This window comes from Macrobrachium nipponense, chromosome 36, assembly GCF_015104395.2.
Source record: "Macrobrachium nipponense isolate FS-2020 chromosome 36, ASM1510439v2, whole genome shotgun sequence".
NCBI lineage: Eukaryota > Metazoa > Arthropoda > Malacostraca > Decapoda > Palaemonidae > Macrobrachium > Macrobrachium nipponense.
Genome location: NC_087220.1, coordinates 61,438,148 through 61,461,145, shown reverse-complemented (window position 1 = coordinate 61,461,145; position 22,998 = coordinate 61,438,148). Strand labels below are relative to the sequence as shown.

Below are 22,998 nucleotides of genomic sequence, written 5' to 3'. Positions count from 1 at the left end.
CATACTGGATAAACCTGAAGATACACCAAAAGTCAAGCATTCACGAAGTGGAGAAAGCATTAAGGAACCTGATCTAAATGTACCTCGAACAGCCAAGGAATAAATAACAAAATTATAAAGAATGTGGGTACAGAAATGACTGGGAGTCCGCTCTCCCAATTGAAGACATTGAAGAAGAAGAGATAGGTTCCTAGGCGCTCACTTCACAAACATAATTGCGGACACACTACACTGTTTATGAGGTGCAAAGCTTTATTTAATTTTACCTCAACTCCCTTTCATTTCTTCTTCTTTGAATGGGGAAAAATAAACCTTCTTCTTCTTCCTTCTTTATCTTAGTAGGACACCTAGCTTCTTTTACTATAAATGAACCAATACTTTTTCCTTGTTTTCTTCTGTTGAGGAGTACTACATGCTTGTCAGGTGTTCACTTTTGCAATCGAAATATCATATAAATTGCTTTTATTTTCCTCTTGTGTCGTAAAACACGACGGAATTTCAGTTAAATTACTCAGACGAAGAGAATCCTGGCATATTATTTTTTTCCCCAACTGTGCAGGCAATCAAGTAAAATATACATTATTATTAGCGTCAGTGTGCGATAACTCAGCCAGTTCAATAACTATTTGACAAAGACAGCAGTTCTTTGGAACTCAAAAGACAGTTGTTTTCTCGCAATAGCATTTTCTTTATATGATATATAGTTAAAATATTAATAGAAAGTTGGCAACTCTGCCATTTTCTTCCTAAAGTCGAATCGAGTTCAAAAGTCGGCTGTAAAGGACGGCATTATGGCAGTCACTTCAGTGCTCTCGTCTCTTGCATTCGTAATTTCGTCAGGCTGGCCCATTCCTCTTTCTCATCTCGTATTTGTAATATATATATCAACTCTTCCGAGTCTATCGTCCTAATCAGGTAAGGTCTGATCATTCAGTTTTGATTTAAGTAACTGCATTTGCATCGATCGACCATCATATTGGTCTTCATTGAAGAATAATTGTTAACCAGTGTTTGGTTGAAATAATACAACCCTGAATTGTGTGTTCCACAAATATGATTCATATATATATATATACATATACATACATACATTACATACATACTACATACATACATACATACATACATATATATATATATATATATATATAGATATATATATAATATATATAAACTTTCAGTAAATGGGAGCTTACAGAAATGACAACTAAAAAAATAATACTTATTAAATACAGCATAGATACGTTCTTAAATCAATAAACTGTCTTAAATTGCTCCTCTTTCTAGACTAAAGTGAGGACATGTAGACCATGCAGTCCCGTACGTAATTCCTCCGTGGGAAATATATATATTTAGGGGCTTGTGCCTTGTATTTGATAGGCGCCCTATTGAGGTAATGTTAGACTTGCGATAATTTTACGCTAAGTCGGTTTGTATTGCACTTCCATCTTCAATGGAGTGTCTGGGGGTTTGTAGATCACTTACGAAGTCGGTATTATCTTGTTGGTTATTACGACGATGTGTTAAACTCATGGTGAGGAGGTTCTTGTAGAAAACTCGAAGTATAAAAATATATATATTCTTGAAGTTTTACATGCTGAAGATCAGATATGATTGTACAAGTCTTCTATGACGATAGCTTGATCGCTTCTGCCAATGATGATGGCTAATCCTATTCCTCTACATGATAAAGCTTAGGTAAAGAGGTACAGGTCTTCTAATGACGATAGCTAACTCTGTTCTGCCCGTCTACCATCTCTGTTACAAGTTATGAAGGAACAGACAGTAGTTCGAACATATGAACATACAATCAGATGACAGTTACATACGAACACACAATCAAATAAGACACGCTACAGATCACGTAGGCCGTTTGAATTATAGGTCGGGGTAGTTGTCTCAAGCAGGGAGCTTGGACTGTTTCAAAACAAATGAATGACCACAGATGACGGCATGTTATCTTAGCCTACTTTTATTGTATACGTCATCTTTAGCGTCTCTAGTCTGATCACATTCCTGCAAGCAATCTTTTATATATATGGACTAACATTCCATATTATTATTATGTAAACACTTACATTAGCTCGGTCAGCTACCAAAACCAACTACTGAATATTACTCAAACTTGACTTGCATTTGACTTATAGGAGTGTGATACAGACACTATGTGAATATATATCTATATATATATATATATATATATATTATATATATATATATATAGATATATTAGTAAATAAAAATTCATGGTGTACATGAATTGATTCAAGATAAAATATAAAAACAATGATTATTGGTAAATAATAGTGATCACGTGATATATAATGATACGTTTTGTTCACTTCATCTCATTAAGATACATCTGCTACAGAAAATACTAATGTACTCTGATAATTGCATAGAATGAAGATTAACATGATAAAAATCATATTTTAACTGATAAAAAATTTCATATATGAATTGATAAAATTATTAATGTTTATGCTGATTGATTCGTTGATTTTTATGCTAAATGTTATATATCTGATTCATTAATTCATATACTAACTCATAAAGAACTGCAGATATTGGTAAGATAAAAGGTAACAGATTGATTATAGGCTACCTGATTTGTTTATACATATGTATATGGATTCATATAATTATGATTAATATATGTGCACTTTAAATAGATTCCTATTGCGTACACGCAAAGATATATTTCGATTCTGTTATTTATGATCATTTATATATAGCTTCCTAGCTACACGCAAAAAATAGTGCGTACACGCAAAAAATATATTTCGATTCTGTTATTTATGATCATTTATATATAGATTCCTAGTGCGTACACGCAAAAAATATATTTCGATTCTGTTATTTATGATCATTTATATATATTGGATACATGATACTTTATATATATAGGATACATAACCGAGGTTATACTACTTCACTTTTAACTAACGTTCGAACAACTTTTCGACCATTACACAGTTCCAGACAACCACCTATAGCCCAATGAAACGGCCTATTTCACAGGGTTAAAACAAGGGGAAAATTTGCCTGGGCGGGTCCAACGTTCTATTTTTTGCGCTCATACTTATTCTCTGCATCCTAAGCTACACGATTACGTTCGCGATGAATAAAAAAACATCCCCAGCACGAGTCCTTCGCCAGCAAAGTAGAGTTGAATATCCTTCGGGTCGTAATTGTCGGAAGTATGTCCCTTATTGTAGTCGATTCCGACAGCCGCCGGAGCATTCCGCATTAAAACGAGATTAACGACGAGATACGGTGTCGGTCGAAGAAGTCCATGAAATTCCTTTCACATTGTAGGCGGTTGTTACTTGACTGTAGTCGTCCGCTGCGACGAACGATTTTTTTGAAGTGCGATGTGAAACTCTCGTACTGCAGGATACTGTAACCAGGTTCCATTAATCAGCCTGCAAGTATACTTGTCACAAGGGCAAAGTAAATTCAGACGACATCCAAATACAGGGGAGGGAAGAGAGCCATTCAGACCAGACTTAACCCACATGAATTCGCTGATATTTTGGAATTCAAAAGAATCCGCTGTACAAACTTTTTTATCCATGGCATTAACAATGAGTGAACCTATCCAGGTCTATGGTGACTTGTAAAAATATCCATAATTATAAAAAATAAATAGATATCATTACGAATCTCAAAGAAAATTCGATATTACTGGTAGTAAGTTACTAGACAAAGAAGTGTGAAACGGAGCTATTTGTAAGATTGCCAGGCAACATAAGAGTCAAAGAGAAGATTAATCATGATTCTGATATTTCTCTATGCTAACTGAAATTAAGTTGTGATAAAATCTGATCCTATGTGCCCTAACAAAAGTTTCATATTCAAGTTTCCCGCGCCCATCCCCTGAGGTTAATTTTAAAAACTTTAATAATAGATAGGAGATGCAACGAAAAACCCACTATGTAACTAATTTCTATATAAACTTTGGGTTTTTCAAGAAAATGTGACATTTTCCCATGAATGTGATTTACCTGGATTGTAATAAGCTAATGTTGCAAGTAAATAATCCATATCCATATCGTGATACTTCTAAATGTCTATGAGGTTCAGAAAAAATTAATTCATTTTGATGTTATAGAAATTCTATTTCCTTATTTTGTTTATTTAATTTTAAAATGATTGCAAGTTGCATTGCGCATAACCGATAGACACTTGTACCTAACGTCTGCCTTGCCCATGAGAAGTTCGGGCTAAGCATTCCTTTCTCCAGTCAATCTGTTTTGCAAGCAGAGACGACACACAGATGAAGCTGTGTAAGCAGATTATTGAGGTTAAAGGAACAAATGCTGATACGGCAATGATGACGTCGTCACTTGGCAGGAGATTGCTCTCAGCCAGCTAAGAGTTACGTTACTTGCTGTAATAAATACGACTTTAGGTATAAATTAATACTCGACCCACATGAGAAGAATGTCTGAAAAAAAAACAGTACCAAAATTGAAACAATATATTAGTTTCATGTTGGAAAACTGCAAGATTATGTTAAATTAAATATTCCTTATTGAAACTAATGAAAAAGGTTTCCATACAAATTCTATATATATTATTAGCCCTGTATAAGATTCATATAGGATTATTCCATAGATAAACATTTTCACTTCTAGACTTCCTGACTTTAAAATCTCTTTTATTTTATTTTATTTTATTTATTTATTTATTTATTATTATTATATTTTTTTTTCATTGACTACGAATATAAATCACCGGGACAGACAATATGTCAGTAGGTTTTGATATGTGTTTGAACTTTTAGCTTATTTGTCATTACTAAAGCGTTAAGTTAGAGTTCAAATCTTACGCATATATATTTGGATATTTAATTAATCTATGGTTACGTTTTGCTTATTGATTTTATCGTGATTCCTTTTTTATTATAATTTGTAACCCTTCCGACTTCTTACGGAGTGTATTATATTGACTCCACTTGTATCCATATTATTTTATTTTTTTCTTTATATTTATTTAGTTTATATATATATTTTTTTATATATATATTTGATAAATTAATGGTTGGCTTGAATATGTGGAAAAGTGTTCTAGCGGCGTACCGTATAAGGCTACTTGCGGCATCAATTCTATAGATACAAGATATAAATGATAAAGGTATTTAAAACCGCGAGAACCGCTATAATCCAGTTCGGATCCAATATCACGAGTTGTAACTCGTAAGACATTGACACTTCCTATTTAATTATCCGTTATTCTACCAAACCGATTGACTCTGGGTGATAAAATATATTATTGGTTTTCTTAATGGAAAGGAATTCACACCACGTGTTATGGAGATTATTATTGATTTACACCACCCGAGTCAGATTATCATGTGTTGAATTCCATGTTTACTGATTTAGCACTCATAAATATTCCTAACGCACTCAATTGCGGTGTTTGTTTTTAGTGCTATTAATTCTATATAACGTGTCAAGGAACTATTAACACTAAGAAGTGTTTATTCCCTCTGTCAGACTCGTAATTCTGTTAATAATTCTACGTATATTCTTTCAAGGATTGATTTGGCACAGGATAGGCCCTTAAACTGACAGGTGTCTTAGTGTATCCCTTGTTTTCATGACACGTGTTACAATTAGTTATGTGCTTTTTATATCTGTAAGCATTGTAGGCCAGATAAACATGTTCGGTTTTTTAAAACTCACATTTAGATATTTTACTCTGAGATTATTTGTCTTTGTCTCTGTAGCACTAGCTCTAGTTTATGTGAATGTACTTCTAAGGTATTAGAAAAGATTACAAGATCATCCATATGGCATGTAGGTTATCCCTAAAAGTCTCCAAACACTATATTGTAATTGGGGCGCAACGTAAGCCGGAGGCATTAACGTAAAAAATTGATAATGTCCCCTGAGTGTGCTGAAAACGGTGTATGAGGTACAATCACTTAGGTAATGGTATCTACGGTACAAAAGCCTTTAAGTAAGTCCAAGCTGGTGAAAAATTTATTCTAACCTAACAGAGATAAGATGTCGTCGGTACATGGCACTGGAAACTATCGGGAGTCGTTTCCTTGTTTAAGCGTCAGAAATCTACGCAGATACGCCAAGTCCGATCTTTTATGGCATGACGTTTGAGGGAAAAATTATATGGGCTTATTTGATTTCCTAATGACTCCTATTACTAACATTTTTCAACTTCGTCATTTATCTCTATTTTGAAATTTCATTGAGAGTCTATGCGAAGGTACGTATATAGCTTTATGTTTGTCCTTAGACCGTATTTTGTTTTCAATGACATCCGGTTTTCTCCCAGAGATCACTCGCTAGTGGAGAAACTTCCTGGTATTCAGGTAGAAGATAAAAAAAAATTCTGCTGAATCACCTCTGCTTGAATGACTTTACGGATATTACTTTAGATAGATTATCAGAGAGATTCATCCACGACTGGTTGGGCGTGATTAAAAATTAGCAACGAATAAAAAATGCGATATTTATAACTTCCGTATCCACGATATGTATACTTTTAGGGCTTTGTTCGCGGAAATCGTTATATTTCAGTGTGTCGGGGAAGGATTAAAATTTCCTTTCCCAGCAAAGTCTTTTTACACGCACTAAGACATTCGAGGGTGCATGCTTCTCGAGATTTTGCATGCAAACTACGACTGCGGTTGTGGGAGAATTCTGTTGGGTCATTTGAACAATGTTACGATTTATGAGACAAATGATTTGTTCTTCTATATAAGTTATTATTTGATTAACTGTCTCTTTTTGTTCAAACGGATTTTAATATGTTTGAAGGTTTATAGGATTTTCCTTTGATAAACACGCCTTATTTTGCAGGATGTAAGATAATATTTTGTATACCCCTAGATGGATCTTACAATTACACTAGATACAGATCAATGTTTTTAATAAACTATAGAGGTATCTGTAAGCGCTCGCTTATCCGGACTTCTCATTAGGGAAGTTCGAATAACAGACGGTGAGTCCGTAAATACTGGATATTACTGTACTAAAGGAATAAACAGGATATTCTAATTTTTACGGCGCGTTACAGTCGGGCTTTTATCCACCACTACTTATAATAACTTACGTATTAAAAAAAACGAAAACCTGCGCCTGATTACTTTATACGGTTGTGTGTTTCATAGGAAAAATCCTTTTAATTCAAAAAGATATTGGCATGTATAAACCAAATCGCTTTTCCCCCACTCTGCTAGAGTCGCTTATTGTGTGGAATTTGCTATGCTTTGAACACTTCGGCAGTTTTTGACTGACCTTGACCGCTTGACTAGGTGACACAGTCACCGAGTTTGCTTGTTTGATTCTGAACGGGCTACTGTTTCTATTTCTTTTGTAATAATTAAGATCCTTCTCTTTATTACCATCGGCAACGTATTGTGTGTTTTTAGCATTATGTTGCTGGTTACGTATAAAGCAATGAATGACGAACTATTAGGAACTGAGCGATTACTAATAAGACAAGTTATCACTACTGCATTCAATATTAACTGTTTGTACTTCATTCTTTGCTAAAATTTGAAATAGTGAGGGATCCTGGTCAGCGCATTTAGCCTGATGAAAGTTTTTTACAGACATGTTATTCCTTGCAATCCAGCCATATTTTTAAAGTTAAGTTGAGTCATTGAGGTTCGATATTTTATATAACTCAAAAAACTCAAGGCTAAAACTGCGAGCGGGACTTTGCAAAGGAGCATTTATTGTCATGACCCGAAATAGTGTTACCTCTTATTTATATGATTTGTACGGTGTTCCACTTGTTTTTTGTGTGTTTTCTAATCACTACGGTGCTTAACGACCCTATCCATGCATCTGTATAAATACAGACGTCCACTGCGTAAACGCATATTCACTGTTTAATATGATTTGTTACGTAAGGGATTAATAATCACCCAAAATGATAAAATTAACATAGTATATGATTGATATTTCAGTAGAACTTCTGGAAACAGACACTCAAAGATAAAAACTCGCAGTAGTGAAATCTCAATGATGTAGATAATTTCTGTAAAAAAAGTAAGATTAAGAATGTCTCGTAACTTCAGCCACACAAATAACGAAATTCGACCTGCAAAGGAAAAGGAAACACTCAAAGTTACTCCAAATGAATAAAAAATTGTACTTAGCTTGCTTTTGTGGGAAGTCACGGTGTTCCGATAACGACACACGGCCTTGGTCCTCCTTCTCTATTTAGTGGATGACCTGGTTTGGCTTGAGTTTCCTCCGTGCGCGTTGTTTCGATGATTCGAGCCCTTGAAAGATCCGATGCTGCAGACGCGTTCGGTTTGTTTCTTGAAGTGCCGGAAACGCTCACTAACGATGTTTTCTTGAATGATTCTAATGAGAGACGAAGCTTGCGTTGCCGTAGGAAAAAGACACGTCGGTTTTGTTTCTTGAAGTTATTCACTAAACGATGATACTAAGTTGCTTGAAGAATCTGTTGCTTTCGTCGTCGTTGAAAAGTTCTTATTGTTTTCTGAAGTCGCTCACTAACGATGATACTAGGTTGCTTGAAGAATCTGCTGCTTCCGTCGTCGTTGACTTCTTATGATACATGATTTATTATTCTGGTTTTTTCTTAGAGGAACGTTGTAGAGTTCTTCTGGTACGCTGGCCACCAATATTAGGGCTTGTGCCTTGTATGATAAGGCGCCCTATGAGGTAATGTTAGACTTGCGATAATTTTACGCTAAGTCGGTTTGTATTGCACTTCCATCTTCAATGGAGTGTCTGGGGGTTTGTAGATCACTTACGAAGTCGGTATTATCTTGTTGGTTATTACGACGATGTGTTAAACTCATGGTGAGGAGGTTCTGTAAAAAAACACGAAGTATATAAAATATATATTCTTGAAGTTTTACATGCTGAAGATCAGATATGATTGTACAAGTCTTCTATGACGATAGCTTGATCGCTTCTGCCAATGATGATGGCTAATCCTATTCCTCTACATGATAAAGCTTAGGTAAAGAGGTACAGGTCTTCTAATGACGATAGCTAACTCTGTTCTGCCCGTCTACCATCTCTGTTACAAGTTATGAAGGAACAGACAGTAGTTCGAACATATGAACATACAATCAGATGACAGTTACATACGAACGCACAATCAAATAAGACACGCTACAGATCACGTAGGCCGTTTGAATCATAGGTCGGGGTAGTTGTCTCAAGCAGGGAGCTTGGACTGTTTCAAAACAAATGAATGACCACAGATGACGGCATGTTATCTTAGCCTACTTTTATTTGTATACGTCATCTTTAGCGTCTCTAGTCTGATCACATTCCTGCAAGCAATCTTTTATATATATGGACTAACATTCCATATTATTATTATGTAAACACTTACATATAACTCAGTAAGTTTCACCACGGGGAAATCTGGAAGGACTCGCGAAAAAAAAAAACAAAAAAAAAACAGGCCTTTAAACTCTCTCTCTCTCTCTCTCTCTCTCTCTCTCCTCTCTAATCGTTTCTCTTTTCTCTCTCTCTCTCTCTCTCTCTCTCTCTCTCTCTCTCTCCAGATTTTGTTTCATCTAAAACTTAGTCGTATTAAATTAAATCCTCAGAGGAATGAAATTAATATTATGTTCACAGCTGATGATTTTGTTCTCTCCACAGCGTCACATCGACGGAGATGGGTAACTTGAAGAAATGCTGCGTTATTCTGCTCGTCTTGGGTATACTAAACGCAGAAGTGACGGGGAAAACCATGATGAGCCCCGAACTTCGCGTTAGGCGCCAGCTGATGGGCTACCAGGAGGACCAGCTTTACGCAGTTCCACCAAAGATATTCTCAGCTTTGAGTTACGACTCATTCGAGTGTACTAGACCGTGCAGCATCAGATCAGGCGCTGTGTGCTTAATAGATGACGGATGCTGTGCTAGATGCTTCAAAAATGCCGATTACATGAGATGTGTTGAGGATCAGCTTAGGTGGAACTAAGATATAGTTAGGCGGTGCCAAATAAAAAGACACAAAACTAATGTAGTACTACCAATTCTGTAATCAGTGAAATGTCCTATTCTCGAATATATATACGTATATATATATATATATATATATATATATATATATATATATATATATATATATATATATATATATATATATATCCATGTGAAAGAAAATAATAGTATCAGTAAACCTTATTTGAAACGATAGCGCTGAATTTTAATGAATTTTAGCCCTTACTATATGCAAATGTATCTGTACATTCCTTCACAACCTTATATTCAACACTATCCTAATTCCTATTATCAAGTTTTCATTTTCATCTATGGTGTAGTATCCTTGCCATGTAACTAGATCAAAATAGTGCTTATCATCATCACTAAAAGAAGTATGTATGACTATCCAAAATCTCTTCTTCTTCTTCTTCAAAATTTCAACCGATGCCATTCCATTTCTCCGTCTCTTCTCCCTGGAAATTAATTCTAAGCAGCAAAAGCAAACTGCATTGCACTTATTCAGAATTCAGAACTGTGACTATAGTTTCAACTACTTCATACTTAAGTTGATAACATTATTTTGGATTAAAATATGAATAAACGTGTCATTTGTGTTACAAACCTGTAAGTAACTATGTCCATTCAGTTTGATCTAGACAAGGTTGCAGATCCAGTTAATGTTGTGTATTGAAAGCTTTAAAAAAAAAAAAAAACTGGTAATACCTACATGTTCTTTGAATGATGTTTTGCTCGTTTATCATACTTTCAACTTGAATGAGCTCCATGCAATACATTTTATTCATACCATTCAAATATAATCATAAGCATGTAGTTCCCTTCTTTTTTTAATGGAAAAAAACATTGATTTTAAGGTTAAAGCTTTGAAAATGTATGATCTATTTATTTATGTGGACTGAATAAATGTTGTTCATGAAACAAAGTTGTCAGTTGCAATCAATTATGTAAATGTGATTAGGTCAATCCACCAACTTCTTTTCCTATAAAACAAGCAGTGTTTTTAATGCTTCCTTTAAACAGTGCTTGAGCAAGCAAGCCATATACGATTCTGAGATGACACTTATATGTGTATATATATATGTGAAGAGGCGGCATATAGGCCTATATGTAAGTGAGTTCGACGTGTTGCTAATGGAGAAGAAGCCGTAAAGTTAAACGAAGCTTTAATCCTCTTTGCAGAAGCCAAGTCGCATCTTAAGGGGACATATTTATATCGATGGTGTAAGAGAAAGTTAGGAAAATGGTGCACAAGCAACTGGGAATTAAAGCTTTCACTTCTTCCTTTCTGTCACGGAAATTTAACCAGGAAATAGACGTTGTATCTTTTAAAGAGGTAGATAGATGTGTCATTACACCATTTAAGCATAGAAAATGATATTAAGGAAATCATTTCGTTGTAAAAACAGGCGAAACTTATAAAAATTTTGGCGTGAATTATGACGTCATCAACCCGCGGCCAGGGTAAGCTTTCAAGTCTCCCATTCTGTCACGGAAATTCAACGAGGAATCAGACGTTATATCTTTTAAAGAGGTATATAGGGGAATCATTATACCATTTAAGCGTAGAAAATGATAATAAGGGAATAATTTCGTTATAAAAACAGGCGAAACTCATAACATTTTTGGTGTGGCTGATGACGTCATGCATCTCGGCAAGGTTGTATGACGTCATCGACCGACGGACCAATGGGAAGGACCGGTCCCGGGCTGCGTCGACCCTTACGTCAATTTCCCCATCATCAAAACACTACACAACTGATAGGATCGCCTTCAATCGGCCTGTAAGTTTACGCTAATTCTCCGATGTTTCGCGTTATTTGGGGTGTCTGGAGCGTCCAAATTAACGACGGGGGATTAGTTCCTGTTAATTAACAGTTTAAACGGAGATTGAGTCGGAGGGAAACGCTAAATAAGCGATGTTTAGCGAAGCTTTTTTTCAGTAACCTTGTCAGAGGATTAAAGGCCGAAAGTGGCACGTCGGATTTTGACGTCTGTCTCGAATTGGTTTATATTTTAGATAATTTTCTATTTAAAGTGAAATTTTCAATGGAATAATTAATTATTACAATTAACATACCCGATTTGATAGACTGTTAATTTGCTTGGACGTGTCGAGGGAGGACCCACCAGAAGAGGTAGTCCTGGGAACATGTGCTCAGGTTAATTGACGTGCGAGTGGCTAGACATATTTAATTCTATAAAATAAACGTATTTTTATGGTGGATTGTATTGGTTGACGTTTGAGGTAAAGTTTTTGTAAAATATAGTGTAGCCTATGTGCACAAAAGGTTCATGTGTTAACCTATAGTAGGCTAGGTAGGTGTTAGGCTATTAGGTAGGTAGATTAGGCTAGCAAAACCAGGGTAATTGGGTAGTGATGTACCATTGTTCAATAGGTTAGGTTCCCATCGGGTCCCCCTGACCGTAGGTTAGAATTTGAAGGGAAATTACAGGATAATTACAGTCGACCGTCAAAAATTAGCTTTAAATTCCTGATAAGCAACCTAAATAGAGTAAACAACCAAATGGCGACATAGTGCCTACCTTCCCGAAAAAGCACTCGAACGCGCTGCCATGAGCATCAGTCAAGAGTTGTGCCTCATCCAGGCCGCACACCGAGACCTCTACGTTCCTCTTGAATTAGGCTAAGTGTTTTCTCCTAAATTACGAAATAATGGCATAACTTGAGAAGTGGCTGCGTTCCGAGAGAGGTGGCCGCTATGTCGCCGGTTGGTCATTTACCCTACTATAGAAAAAGTCGGTTTCTAAGGAAATACCTGACTCCAATATTGCTTAGATATAGGTACCATGTTTTTGTTTTAGTAAAATAAAAGAGAACGATAGCCTAGCCTACTTAGTCGACCATTGATGAGTTAGGTTTTCATTGATAAATTTCTTGTCACGTTTTGTTTTTTTATATGTGTAGTCTTCGTTGGTTTTGATGGTGTGATTTTTTGAAGTGTATGTATACTAGGCTAATTGTGATTGTGTTGATCAGAGCCACAATAAGTTACCTTGTATGAATCAGTTTTATTTATAATTTTGCACAGTCCTTTAATGAATGTAAAACTTTTTAATAAACCTGCAAGAATAAAAATGCTTTTGTTCCGATACGTAATACAAACCCTCGGTCCTTTAACAATAGGAAGTAGCTAGCGGCAGCTGGAAACGGTCGTAAGCTTCGAACAAGGGGAGAAACGGTAGTTAACTTGCTTGTCCAGATCGCCGGCGTCGCGACTGGCGGGTAAACAAATCACTTTTGCTTTCGGCCGCGGGTGTGAAGGACGTGTTCGTCATCGCTCTCTGCCCGCTTCATCGTCGTATGCTTTGTTTATATTGTGTTTTCTACTAATGGTTTGTTTGACTTGAAAATGAAACTGTAAGTACACTGTTTTCATTTTCATTACTTAATTATGAACCAACATGGAGTTATCGCCGTAGATGCGGCGATTTCCTCTCTTTTCATGAATTGAACCCTTGAATTATGTCTCGGTGCCGAGGGCGGGCGCGCTCGCGCCGAGTCATGTATTTGGGCGAAGTGTGTAATTGAAAAATGTAAGTACTCTTTTCATCATATTTTTGCCCTGTGCGTTCGTTACCGAGTGTGATTGCGCTCGGCACGAGCCTTTTTAATTTTGGTATAATAGAATGCAATGAAAGTGGATTCGCAATTGCAATATTCTTTTCATTTTCATTTATTTATTGCATGAATTTAATTTGGATCAATTTTCGTTCTTACCCGGGAATTGATCCTTACGATTTTTTATGTGAAAATGAATCGCAATGCAGTATTCTGTTTCATTTTCATATATATTTTTATGATAGCATCATATTATTGGATCAAAGTTCCGTTCTTACCCACCCGGGAATTAATCTTTTCTCCTTTTAAGTTCTATGAGTGAAATCGCAAGGGCAGTATTCTGTTCATTTTCCATATTACTTTTCACTGGCTGTGCGGGGGTAGGGAAGCGAAGGTCTGCCAGGAAGTCGTCGGAAAGCTCTCCCGCGACTCCCTTGGTATCCGATTCTTCGTCTTCCTTCCTGCCCCCTGCTCAGCTTCTTCATTGTATTTTGTATTTGGGGTCTTCCATTGCGTTCGGGTTCGGGGGCATTCTTCTTCCCCCGTGGCGTGAGGGAACCCTCTTACTAATATATCTATGTTACCCTGCCAGGTGCTACATCCGTGGGAGACGACCTTGGATGTAGATGTAGATCCTCACGAGGTTGTACTCGTTGTCGGGGGGCGAGAGTGCTCCCGCAACGAGCCCTGTGTAACGTGTATGCATTGGTCCGAGGCGCAGTGGGTGCTGTTAACGAGGGCACAAGAAAAAGTCATCGGAAAGTCCAGTTGATCCTTTGGTAACGGACACTTCCGTCCTCTTTCCTGCCCCCGGCCAGCCCCCAACGTTTCGCGCCTTCCCCTGCGGGGGGGGTAGCGGAGTCCTTCTCCTCTCTCGATCCGTCGAGTGTGGAGGAGGGGCGCCCGCTACCCGGAACGTCCTGTTTGTACTCGGGGTCTTCCGTCCGCTCTGGGTGGGGTTCTTCTCCCCCCAGGCGCGAGGAAGCCCCTCTAACTTAACCCGACGTTGCTTCCGCAGGTGTCCATCAGCGAAAGACGGACCTGGGACAGGTGTGGGAGTCGCTGGGACTGCAGGGAGTGCCGAGCATACAGGGAGGGGTTGATTCAGCGGTTGGCGGGGTCGGCAGTGGTCACTCATGGTAACCACTACAACAACCACTACAACAACCACAATCTCGACACCAGCATATGAGATGCCACCGCACCTGGTGTACACCACATGTCATGTCGGTAACACCCACGGCTGCAATCCAGAAACCAATTCCTGCCGTGCCAAAGAGGACGTGCCACCGCCACCTGGGTTCTTTGTATTGCCGACCCCGGGACTTCCGCTGCCCAAAGATACCCCCCTGGACCTGCCCGCCAGTGCCGAGGATGACGGTAAGCTGCCGACAGGACGCCTGGGCTCTCCTGTGGTACCTGCCGTGCCTCCCGCCGTACCTGTTGCTGTCCCAGCCGCTCAATTCCCTTTCAGATCAGGTGCCTGCTGCTCATTCACTTTCAGATGTTCCTGCTGTTCCTGGACCTGTTCCTGTTGTTCCTGCCGTTGGTGGTGCTGTCACAGTCTCAGGTCTTTCCGGACAGGTGTAGTTCGAGGGCCCTGTTGCTTCGGGCAACTGCCCCGGCTCCCTCCTGGATGGAAGACCTGACGTCTGTCCTGCGGAGCCTGGCGAAGAAGAAGAGGAAGAGGAAGAATCCGGTGTCGTGTCTCTTCTTCGTCGTCTGCTGCCTCTCCTTCCCCTTCGACTTCTAAGGCTAAACAGCCGAAGAAGAAGAAGGTTGCCTCCTCCCCCCCTAAGAAGACTCCTTCGGGATCTTCTAAGGGCCCGGCTCGCTCAGGCGAGCTGGGGAGCTCTTCTGCTGGTCCTCCTGTTCCTTCGGGAACGGGGCCCGTCGCTTCTCTGCAAAGAAGAAGTCGACGGGGACCAGAGGTGCACCAGCCTCGGCTGGTGCGTCCTCACCTGGTGCTGACGGTTCTGCCGCTAAACCAGGTTCCGTCTCGGCCGCTTCTCGTTCGCGAGAAGCACCGAGTGGACGCTCTTCCAAAGAAGACCGTCCAGCCAAAGTTTTGACGCCCGAGCTCGCTCGCCGTCAAGACAGCGGCGCGCGACCTGGCGAGAACAGAAGCAACAACACATGTTCTGACACTGTCAGGAGTGCACCACGACTCTCGCCAGGCCATGGCGCTCAATGCAGCGATCAACTGGCTGCTCGGGCTGACGTGACGGTCGCTGACAGCCACGGGTTGAGGCGAGGAAGGAGGTCCCTGCGCCGCCGCGGTACCAGCCACGGCTGGTACCAAAGCCGACTCGACGCGCCGAGGGAGGACGCTGGCCGGTCTCGACGTGACAGAGAGCCTAGCAGGTCACCCCGTCCGAGCTCCGATGGGATCGGGCGGAGACGGTGACCAGCGGCAGCTCGCCTGACGCTAGAGATCGGTCTCGACGTTCTCAGCCGAGCCAATCGCCCCAGGCGAGCGGTAAGGCTAGGCCTGCTGCTCGACCGTCACCGCGGGTTGACGATCAGCAGCAGCCCTCCACGCACGCTGGTCCTGCCAGCGAGCGAAGGGGGAGCGTCAGGTCTGCCTCTCCCGTACCTTCAACTCCTCGGGCTATACCGGGAGGAGCGATGGTACCGAAGCGAGCGATCACGAGAGGTGCGCCGCTCGTGACCCAGCTATGACGCCGTATGGACCAGGCACGGTTCCAGGACCGACCAGCATACGACATACGCGCAAGTAGCTGGAGGCGACCGTCAGGGGTGGGGTCTGCCGCTGTTCCTCCTTCGGAAGGAGGAGTATCTCGGGATCTGTTCTTGTTGGAGTGGGACTGGAACGGTCCTACTCCGCAAGACACGGTTACTCCCGAGATACAGAGGAATTTGCAGAAGTCATTAAGCTGATTCGTCAGCATAATGACCTTGCGGAAGGATTGCGCTCCCACCAGCAGAGCCCACGTCTCTGCTCGAGTCGTTTTGGGGCCGAGAGGGAACCCAAACCGACGGTGGGTCTGCCGCGATCGGAACTTGCCGATTCTGTCCTCGAACCAGAGTCTCTCGTCTCCGGACAAGAAGGCTCTCTCAGTTCTGGCCGGTCGATCAAGCTACTTCCACCACCTCCCTCTACTGCGACAGCGGCGTTTCTACGTGTCTTCGACACCGTATTTGAATACTCTTCGGTCCTCCTGAGAGGTTTCGACCTCGACGAGGACTGGAATGAGTCGGAGGACGGTATCGGCTCTCTCCTGTCAGGTGTCGATCAGCCCCACCCAGACGACGTTCACAGTGGCGGCAGACCCTTACCTACAGTGAGAGTTCATAACTCCCTCGGCGATGGCTGTTCCTACTCTTCTCCAACTGCTAGTTCCACTGGGAAGGCGAGCGAGTATCCAATTCCTCCTCCCCCATTCCCTCTCTCCTTACGGTTACGAGGGAAAGGGGAGGGATCCTACAGAGATTTCTCTGTAGGATCCCACGTTCGGGACTGCGCTACCGGGGCCGGGGGGACCTTCGGGTGTCCTACCTGACGGTTAAGCCCCGGTCGTTGAGGAGGAATCCTGCCCATTCTCGATTTCTACGGGAATCGAGAGGACCACCAGCCGATATCGGTTGGCGAATTCGGTGGGGGTTTCGCAGACTGCTTAGAATTCTACGGAATTTCTAACGCATTCAGTGTTCGAGTTTTACGATCTCCAAACACTTACGCGAGACCACGGTCCAAAGTGAGCGAGACGAGAATCCCCGATATACACGATAATCGGGAACCTCGCCTATGCTCGAATTCCTGGAATTTCTAGCATTGGGAAGAAGACTGCTGCTGAAGAAACTATCTCACAGTAGGCGACCAACCTGGACTAGAGAAGATCGGACGGGAATATCCAGTTGTTCCGACACGGCATACAAACCTTCGGTCCTTTTACAATAGGAAGGTACTAGCGGCAGCTGGATAGGTCGTAAGCTTTCGAACAAGGGGTTCGGTAGTTAACTGCTTGTCCGACAGGCGCGCGCGCGCGACTGGGAGGTAAACAAATCACTTTTGCTTTCGGCCTGCTGGCGTGTGGACGTGTATCATCGCTCTCTGCCCGCTTCATCGTCGTTTGCTTTCGCATGATTGTGTTTTTCTTTTTCGATGTATCTAGTGAAACTGAATTGTAAGTACAATCATTTCATTGATTTCAATTGTGAATTAAAGGATCTTGCTGCACAACGCTCTCCGATTACCCGAGTGCCGGGACTGAAGGGCGTAATTGCGGGAATTCATTTTCCCAGAATGATCCTCGTATTGTGTATGCTCGGTGCCGAGGGCGGGAGCGCTCGCTCCGAGCGTATATTGGGTTGGAAATGTGTAGATGAAAATCGTAAGTAAGTACTCTTTTCATTTATATTTTTTTGACCTGTGTGCCCGTTGCCGAACGAATACTATCGGCACGGAAACTTATTCAGTATGAAAGTGGAATCGCAAGTACAGTATTCTTTTTCATTTTCATAGATTATTTTTATTGTAGCAATACTCATTTTGGATCAGTTTCCGAGCTTGCCCGGAGATTGATCCTTCCCCCTTTTTATTTTGAATGAAGTGAAATCGCAAGTACAGTTCTTTTTCATTTTCATTTTGTTATTGAGATTGCATTGTTGACTGGGATCAATGTTCCGTTATTCACGGGAATTGATCCTTCTCTTTTTGATTGTATGAAGTGAAATCGCAAGCGCAGTAGTCTTTTCATTTTCATATATCTGTTGATTGCATCAATTCGTTATGGATCAAGGTTTCCAGAAACCTTGATTCATAAGGTAAGGAATGAAACCTTTCACCCTTACGCTCGGTACCGAGGGCGCAAATGCGCTCGATCGAGCCCTTTTTCATTGTGAAGTGAATCGTTTTGCAAGATGCATTTCATGTTGTTCCTTATTATTGATTGCATCATATTTGGTTCAAGTTCCGCTCAGTCAGGGAATTGATCCGTATGCCTTGTATTCGTGCCGATGGCACGATTGCTAGAGCTCTTATTTTGTTGTTGGGTACATGGGTACTGTGCGGGGGAGGGGAACGAGAACCCCCCCGCTCAGTTCCCACTGATGACTCTTCACCCCTTGGGGGGGGGGGGGGGGAGGTTATCGGCGTTCTTCTCCTCGCCCGATCCGTCGAGCGCGGGGGAGGGCGCTCGGTGCCCGATGTACAATTGTATTAGGGTCTTACCACTCGTTCGGGAGGGATCAAAACCCCCGCACGAGGGAATTTCCCCTCCATTAATCGATACTACTTTTATTTCCCAGGTGATACTGCCACGAGGGTGGACCTTGGTGAGGTATGGGCGTCCTTCCAATTGCAGAGCGTGCTGGTGTCCAGGGCGGCGGTTTCTATGTCTGGGCATATTGCGGTCACCCATGGAGTGGTGACCACGCAACCAGGTGACGACGTCCCTCCTCACCTGGTGTACTCGCCTCGCGTGGTAACAGTCTTGCCTACAGCCGCTGTGAAGTGCCGTTCACCGTACCGAGAGGGGGGCGCCGCCGCCGCTCCGTGGTTGCCGCGCTGCAGCGACCACACTTTCCGCTGCCCTAGAAACTCGCCCCTGGACCTGCCGCCGGTAACAGGATGTTGCTGCCTGCTGCTCCACTTCCTGTGTTTCCGGTGCTGCCTGCCGTACCTGCCGATTCTGGGCTGACTGTCCATGCAGTTGCGCGTGGCTCCCTGCCGTTGCTGCGCTGGCTTCCCTGCCGTTGCTGCGTGACTGTTTCCTGCCGTTGCTGCGCTGGCGATCCCTGCCGTGCTGCGCTGGCTGTTCCTGCCGTTGCTGCGCTGGCGGTCCCCTACCGAGGATGTGCTGGCCGTGCCTGCTGTTCCTGAGATGCCCATACCTGCTGATGTCGTCCCGTTCGTGTGGTACTACCCCAGACTGTGGTCTGTCTGTACAGGTGCGTCCGGGCCCTGTGGCTTCGGCTACAGCAGCCCCGGCTCCGCCTGGATACAGATCTTACGTCTGTCCTGAGGAAGCTGACGAAGAAGAGGAGGAAGGTGTCGTGGTCGTCGTCTTCATCTTCTTCATGGTCGTCAGCCGCCGCCTCTTCCCCTTCGACTTCTAAGGCTTTCAGCCGAGAAGAAGAAGGTTGCCTCCTCCCTCCTAAGAAGCTTCTCGGGAGCTTCTCGGGGACCCGTCTCACCTCGGTGGGACGGGAGGGTTTCTTCCGCTGGTCCTCCTGCTCCTTCGGGAGCGGGGCCCGCCCCTCTCTTCTTCCGCAAGGAAGAAGACTACGGGGACCAGAGGGGTACCGGCTAACACCGGTACTTCCTCGCCTGGCGTCAGTGGTTCTGCCACTGCATCAGGGTCCGTCTCGGCCTCTCGCTCGCGGGAGGTACCGAGTGTACGGTCGCCTAACAGCGACCGTGCAGCCAGGAACCAGACCTCTGAGTCCGCTCAGCGTCAGGTTCACGGCACGGGGCGGAAGACTGGTGACAGCCGCTCAGGCGACTCTCACCAGACCAGCTCTCACTCTCGCGGTGAACAGCTGGCTACCCGGGGACGTGACGGTCCACGACCGACACGGGCTGAGGCTGGGAAGAGGTCCTCCCGTTCGCCGGTGCCAGCCACGGCTGGAACCAGCGACGTGACGTGCCGAGGACAAGCAACCGGCTCACTGCGACAGTGGAGCCTGCAGGTCGCCTGACCGTCGCTCTCACAGAGAGCGATCGGGTACGGCAACCAGCACCAGCTCTTCTGACACTCGAGATCAGTGCCGCTGTGCTCAGTCCAGCCGTTCTCCAGCGAGACGGTTCGACCAGGCCTGCAGCTCGATCGTCACCGCGGGTTGACGATCGCCTGCAGCCCTCCAAGCCTGCTGGTCCATGCCAGCGAGCGACGAGGGAGCGTCAGGTCTGCCTCTCCCGTACCTTCAACCTCCTCGGGTTACACCGGGAGGAGCGAGGTATTGAGGAGTGATCGTGAGGGGTGCGCCCCTCATGATCCCACCACGACGCCCTACGTGCCAGGCACGGTTCTTGGACCGGCCAGGACGTATGCGCAAGTGGATGGGGAAGACCGAGAGGGCTGTCGCTGTTCCCCCTTCTTAGGAGGAAGGTTCTCGGAATATGCTCTTGTTCGAAGGGCTTAACGGTCCCACTCTGCAAGATGCCGTGACTTCCGAGATCCAGAGGAACTTTGCCGAGGTTACGGCGCTGATTCGTCAGCACAATGACCTCGGGGAAGGATCGCCGCTCCCACCAGCAGAGCCACGTCTCGGCTCGAGTCGGTTTGGGGCCCCGAGAGGGAACCCAAATCGACGGTGCGGCCGCGATCGGAGCTTGCCGACTGTGTTGAGCCAGGTAGTCTCTCGTCTCCGGACAAGAAGGCCCCCTCGGTTCTGGACGGTCGAACAAGCTCCTTCGCCTCCTCTACTGCGACAGAGGCGTTTCTACGTGTCTTCGGACATCGCAGTTATATATCCCTTCAGTCCTCCTGAGGTTTCGACCTCGACGAGGACTGGAATGAGTCGGAGCGGTATCGGCTCTCTCCTGTCAGGTCTCGATCAGCCCCAACCGGACGACGTTCACAGTGGAAGGACGGCATTCCCCCTCACCTGCTGCCGGAAGGGGGGGGTGCCTGGCCAGCCATGGGGACCCGGTCCATCAGCGGGCGTACGCTCCAGGAGCATCGAAGGACGTAGCATTGAGACAGGAGATCAAGACCATGCTGAGCAAGAGAACTCTAGAAATCGGTACGGATCAACCACCGGGCTTTACAGCCGACTCTTCCTGGTGGAAAAGTCTACGACAGGCTGGCGCCCAGTGATAGATCTCTCTCCCACGAACCGGTTGGTTCGCCAGACCCGGTTCACGATGGAGACGGCACGCTCAGTGCTCGACTCTATCAGGAGAACGATTTCATGCTTTCAGTGGACTTGAAGGATGCGTATCTACAAATACCCATTCATCAGTCCTTCGGAAAGTACCTCCGCTTCATCCTCGACGGGACGGTGTACCAGCTCAGGCCACGTTGCTTCGGTCTCTCAACCGCCCCACAGGTGTTCACGCAAGTGTTCACTCTGGTGTCTGCTTGTGGCCATTCGCACGGGATATGTCTGATGGGATATCTCGACGATTGGGTTAGTCCATGGCGAGCTACCGCTCGCAGTTGCTACAGGACAGGGATCGACTGCTCGAGTTCCGTCGCGATCTGGGGATCGCTCTGAACTTCGAAAAGTCCGATCTCGAGCACAAGCAGAGGATGAAGTACCTGGGTATGCTGATCGACACGGTAGCAGATTCAGGGAGGCGGCCAACCAGTTCCTGTCTCGGCAGGAACAGGTAGCTCAGCAATGGCAAGTCGTGATCGGACACCTGTCGTCACTCGGGAAGCCAGTCCCTAACGGGCGTCTTCACCTGCGGTCTCTTCAGGGAGACCAAAGGAGAGTTGGTCACAGGCGACGGATCCCCCAAGCCTCCCTTGATCACTGACACAGGAGGTGAGGCAGGACCTAGCCAGGTGACTGGACGACAGGAACCCCTCAAGAGGAGTGCCTCCGCGCACTCTCCCCCCGGACATGCAGCTGCTCTCAGACGCATCGACCGAGGATGGGGCGCACACCTAGAAGAGTTGCGGACTTCAGGAGTGTGGTACGAGAACGACAAGCACCTTCACATCAATGTACTGGAACTAAAGGCAGCGTTCCTTGCTCTCCAAGAGTTCCAGGACCGCTTGATGAGACACTCAGTGGTGTTGATGTACGACAACACCACGGTGGTGGCTTACGTCAACAAACAGGGGGGGCCTAGTGTCTCTCCCGTTGTATCAGTTGACTCGGCAGGTGCACGAGTGGGCCGAGGCACACTCAATAGAGCTGTCGGCACGCTACATTCCAGGGAAGGAATGTAGTGGCAGACACGCTCAGCCGTCGGGATCAGGTGATAAGGACCGAACGGTCTCTACACCAGGACGTGGCGGAAAGGCTCTTCGACCTGTAGGGGCGACCAGTCGAGGATCTGTTCGCCATCCGGCACAACAGGAAGCTCCAGGTGTTCTTCTCGGCCGTGCCGGATCCATGGGCAGCTGCAGAGGACGCTCTTCAACACCCGTGGGACAACCTCTTCGCCTATGCCTTTCCCCCGTTCAGCCTGATTCGCAAGGTGATCAGTCGAGCACTGGTCATCCCGAATCTCAGGATGATCCTGATGGCTTCCAAATGGCCACAAGCCATTTGGTATCCGGACCTGCTGGCTCTTCTCGTAAGAGAACCGAGAGAGATTCCCCATTGGCACAACCTTCTCCGCCAGCCACACGTCGAGAGGTACCACCGAGCAGTCCAGTTTCTACGTCTTCACGGCTGGCTGTTATCCACCTTCTCTTGCGAACGAGAAGCTTTTTCGTTGCGCAAAAACAGAGATGGCTGGAAACGTCCGTCAGTCCTCTGCAGCTGTGTACCAGGGGAAGTCGGCCGTCTTCGGTGGTTGGT

General features: G+C 44.3%; 1 protein-coding gene across 1 annotated transcript in view; it reads left to right on the top strand.

The window, feature by feature from the left end:
* Positions 1-11,593: 11,593 nt before the first annotated feature.
* Positions 11,594-22,998, top strand: part of LOC135203756 (RING finger and transmembrane domain-containing protein 2-like) — a 50,656-nt gene continuing 39,251 nt past the window's right edge. Inside the window, exon 1 of the mRNA XM_064233705.1 lies at positions 11,594-11,755. Coding sequence (XP_064089775.1) covers positions 11,609-11,755 — 147 coding nt within the window. The 5' untranslated portion in view covers positions 11,594-11,608. The remainder of the gene's footprint in view (positions 11,756-22,998) is intronic.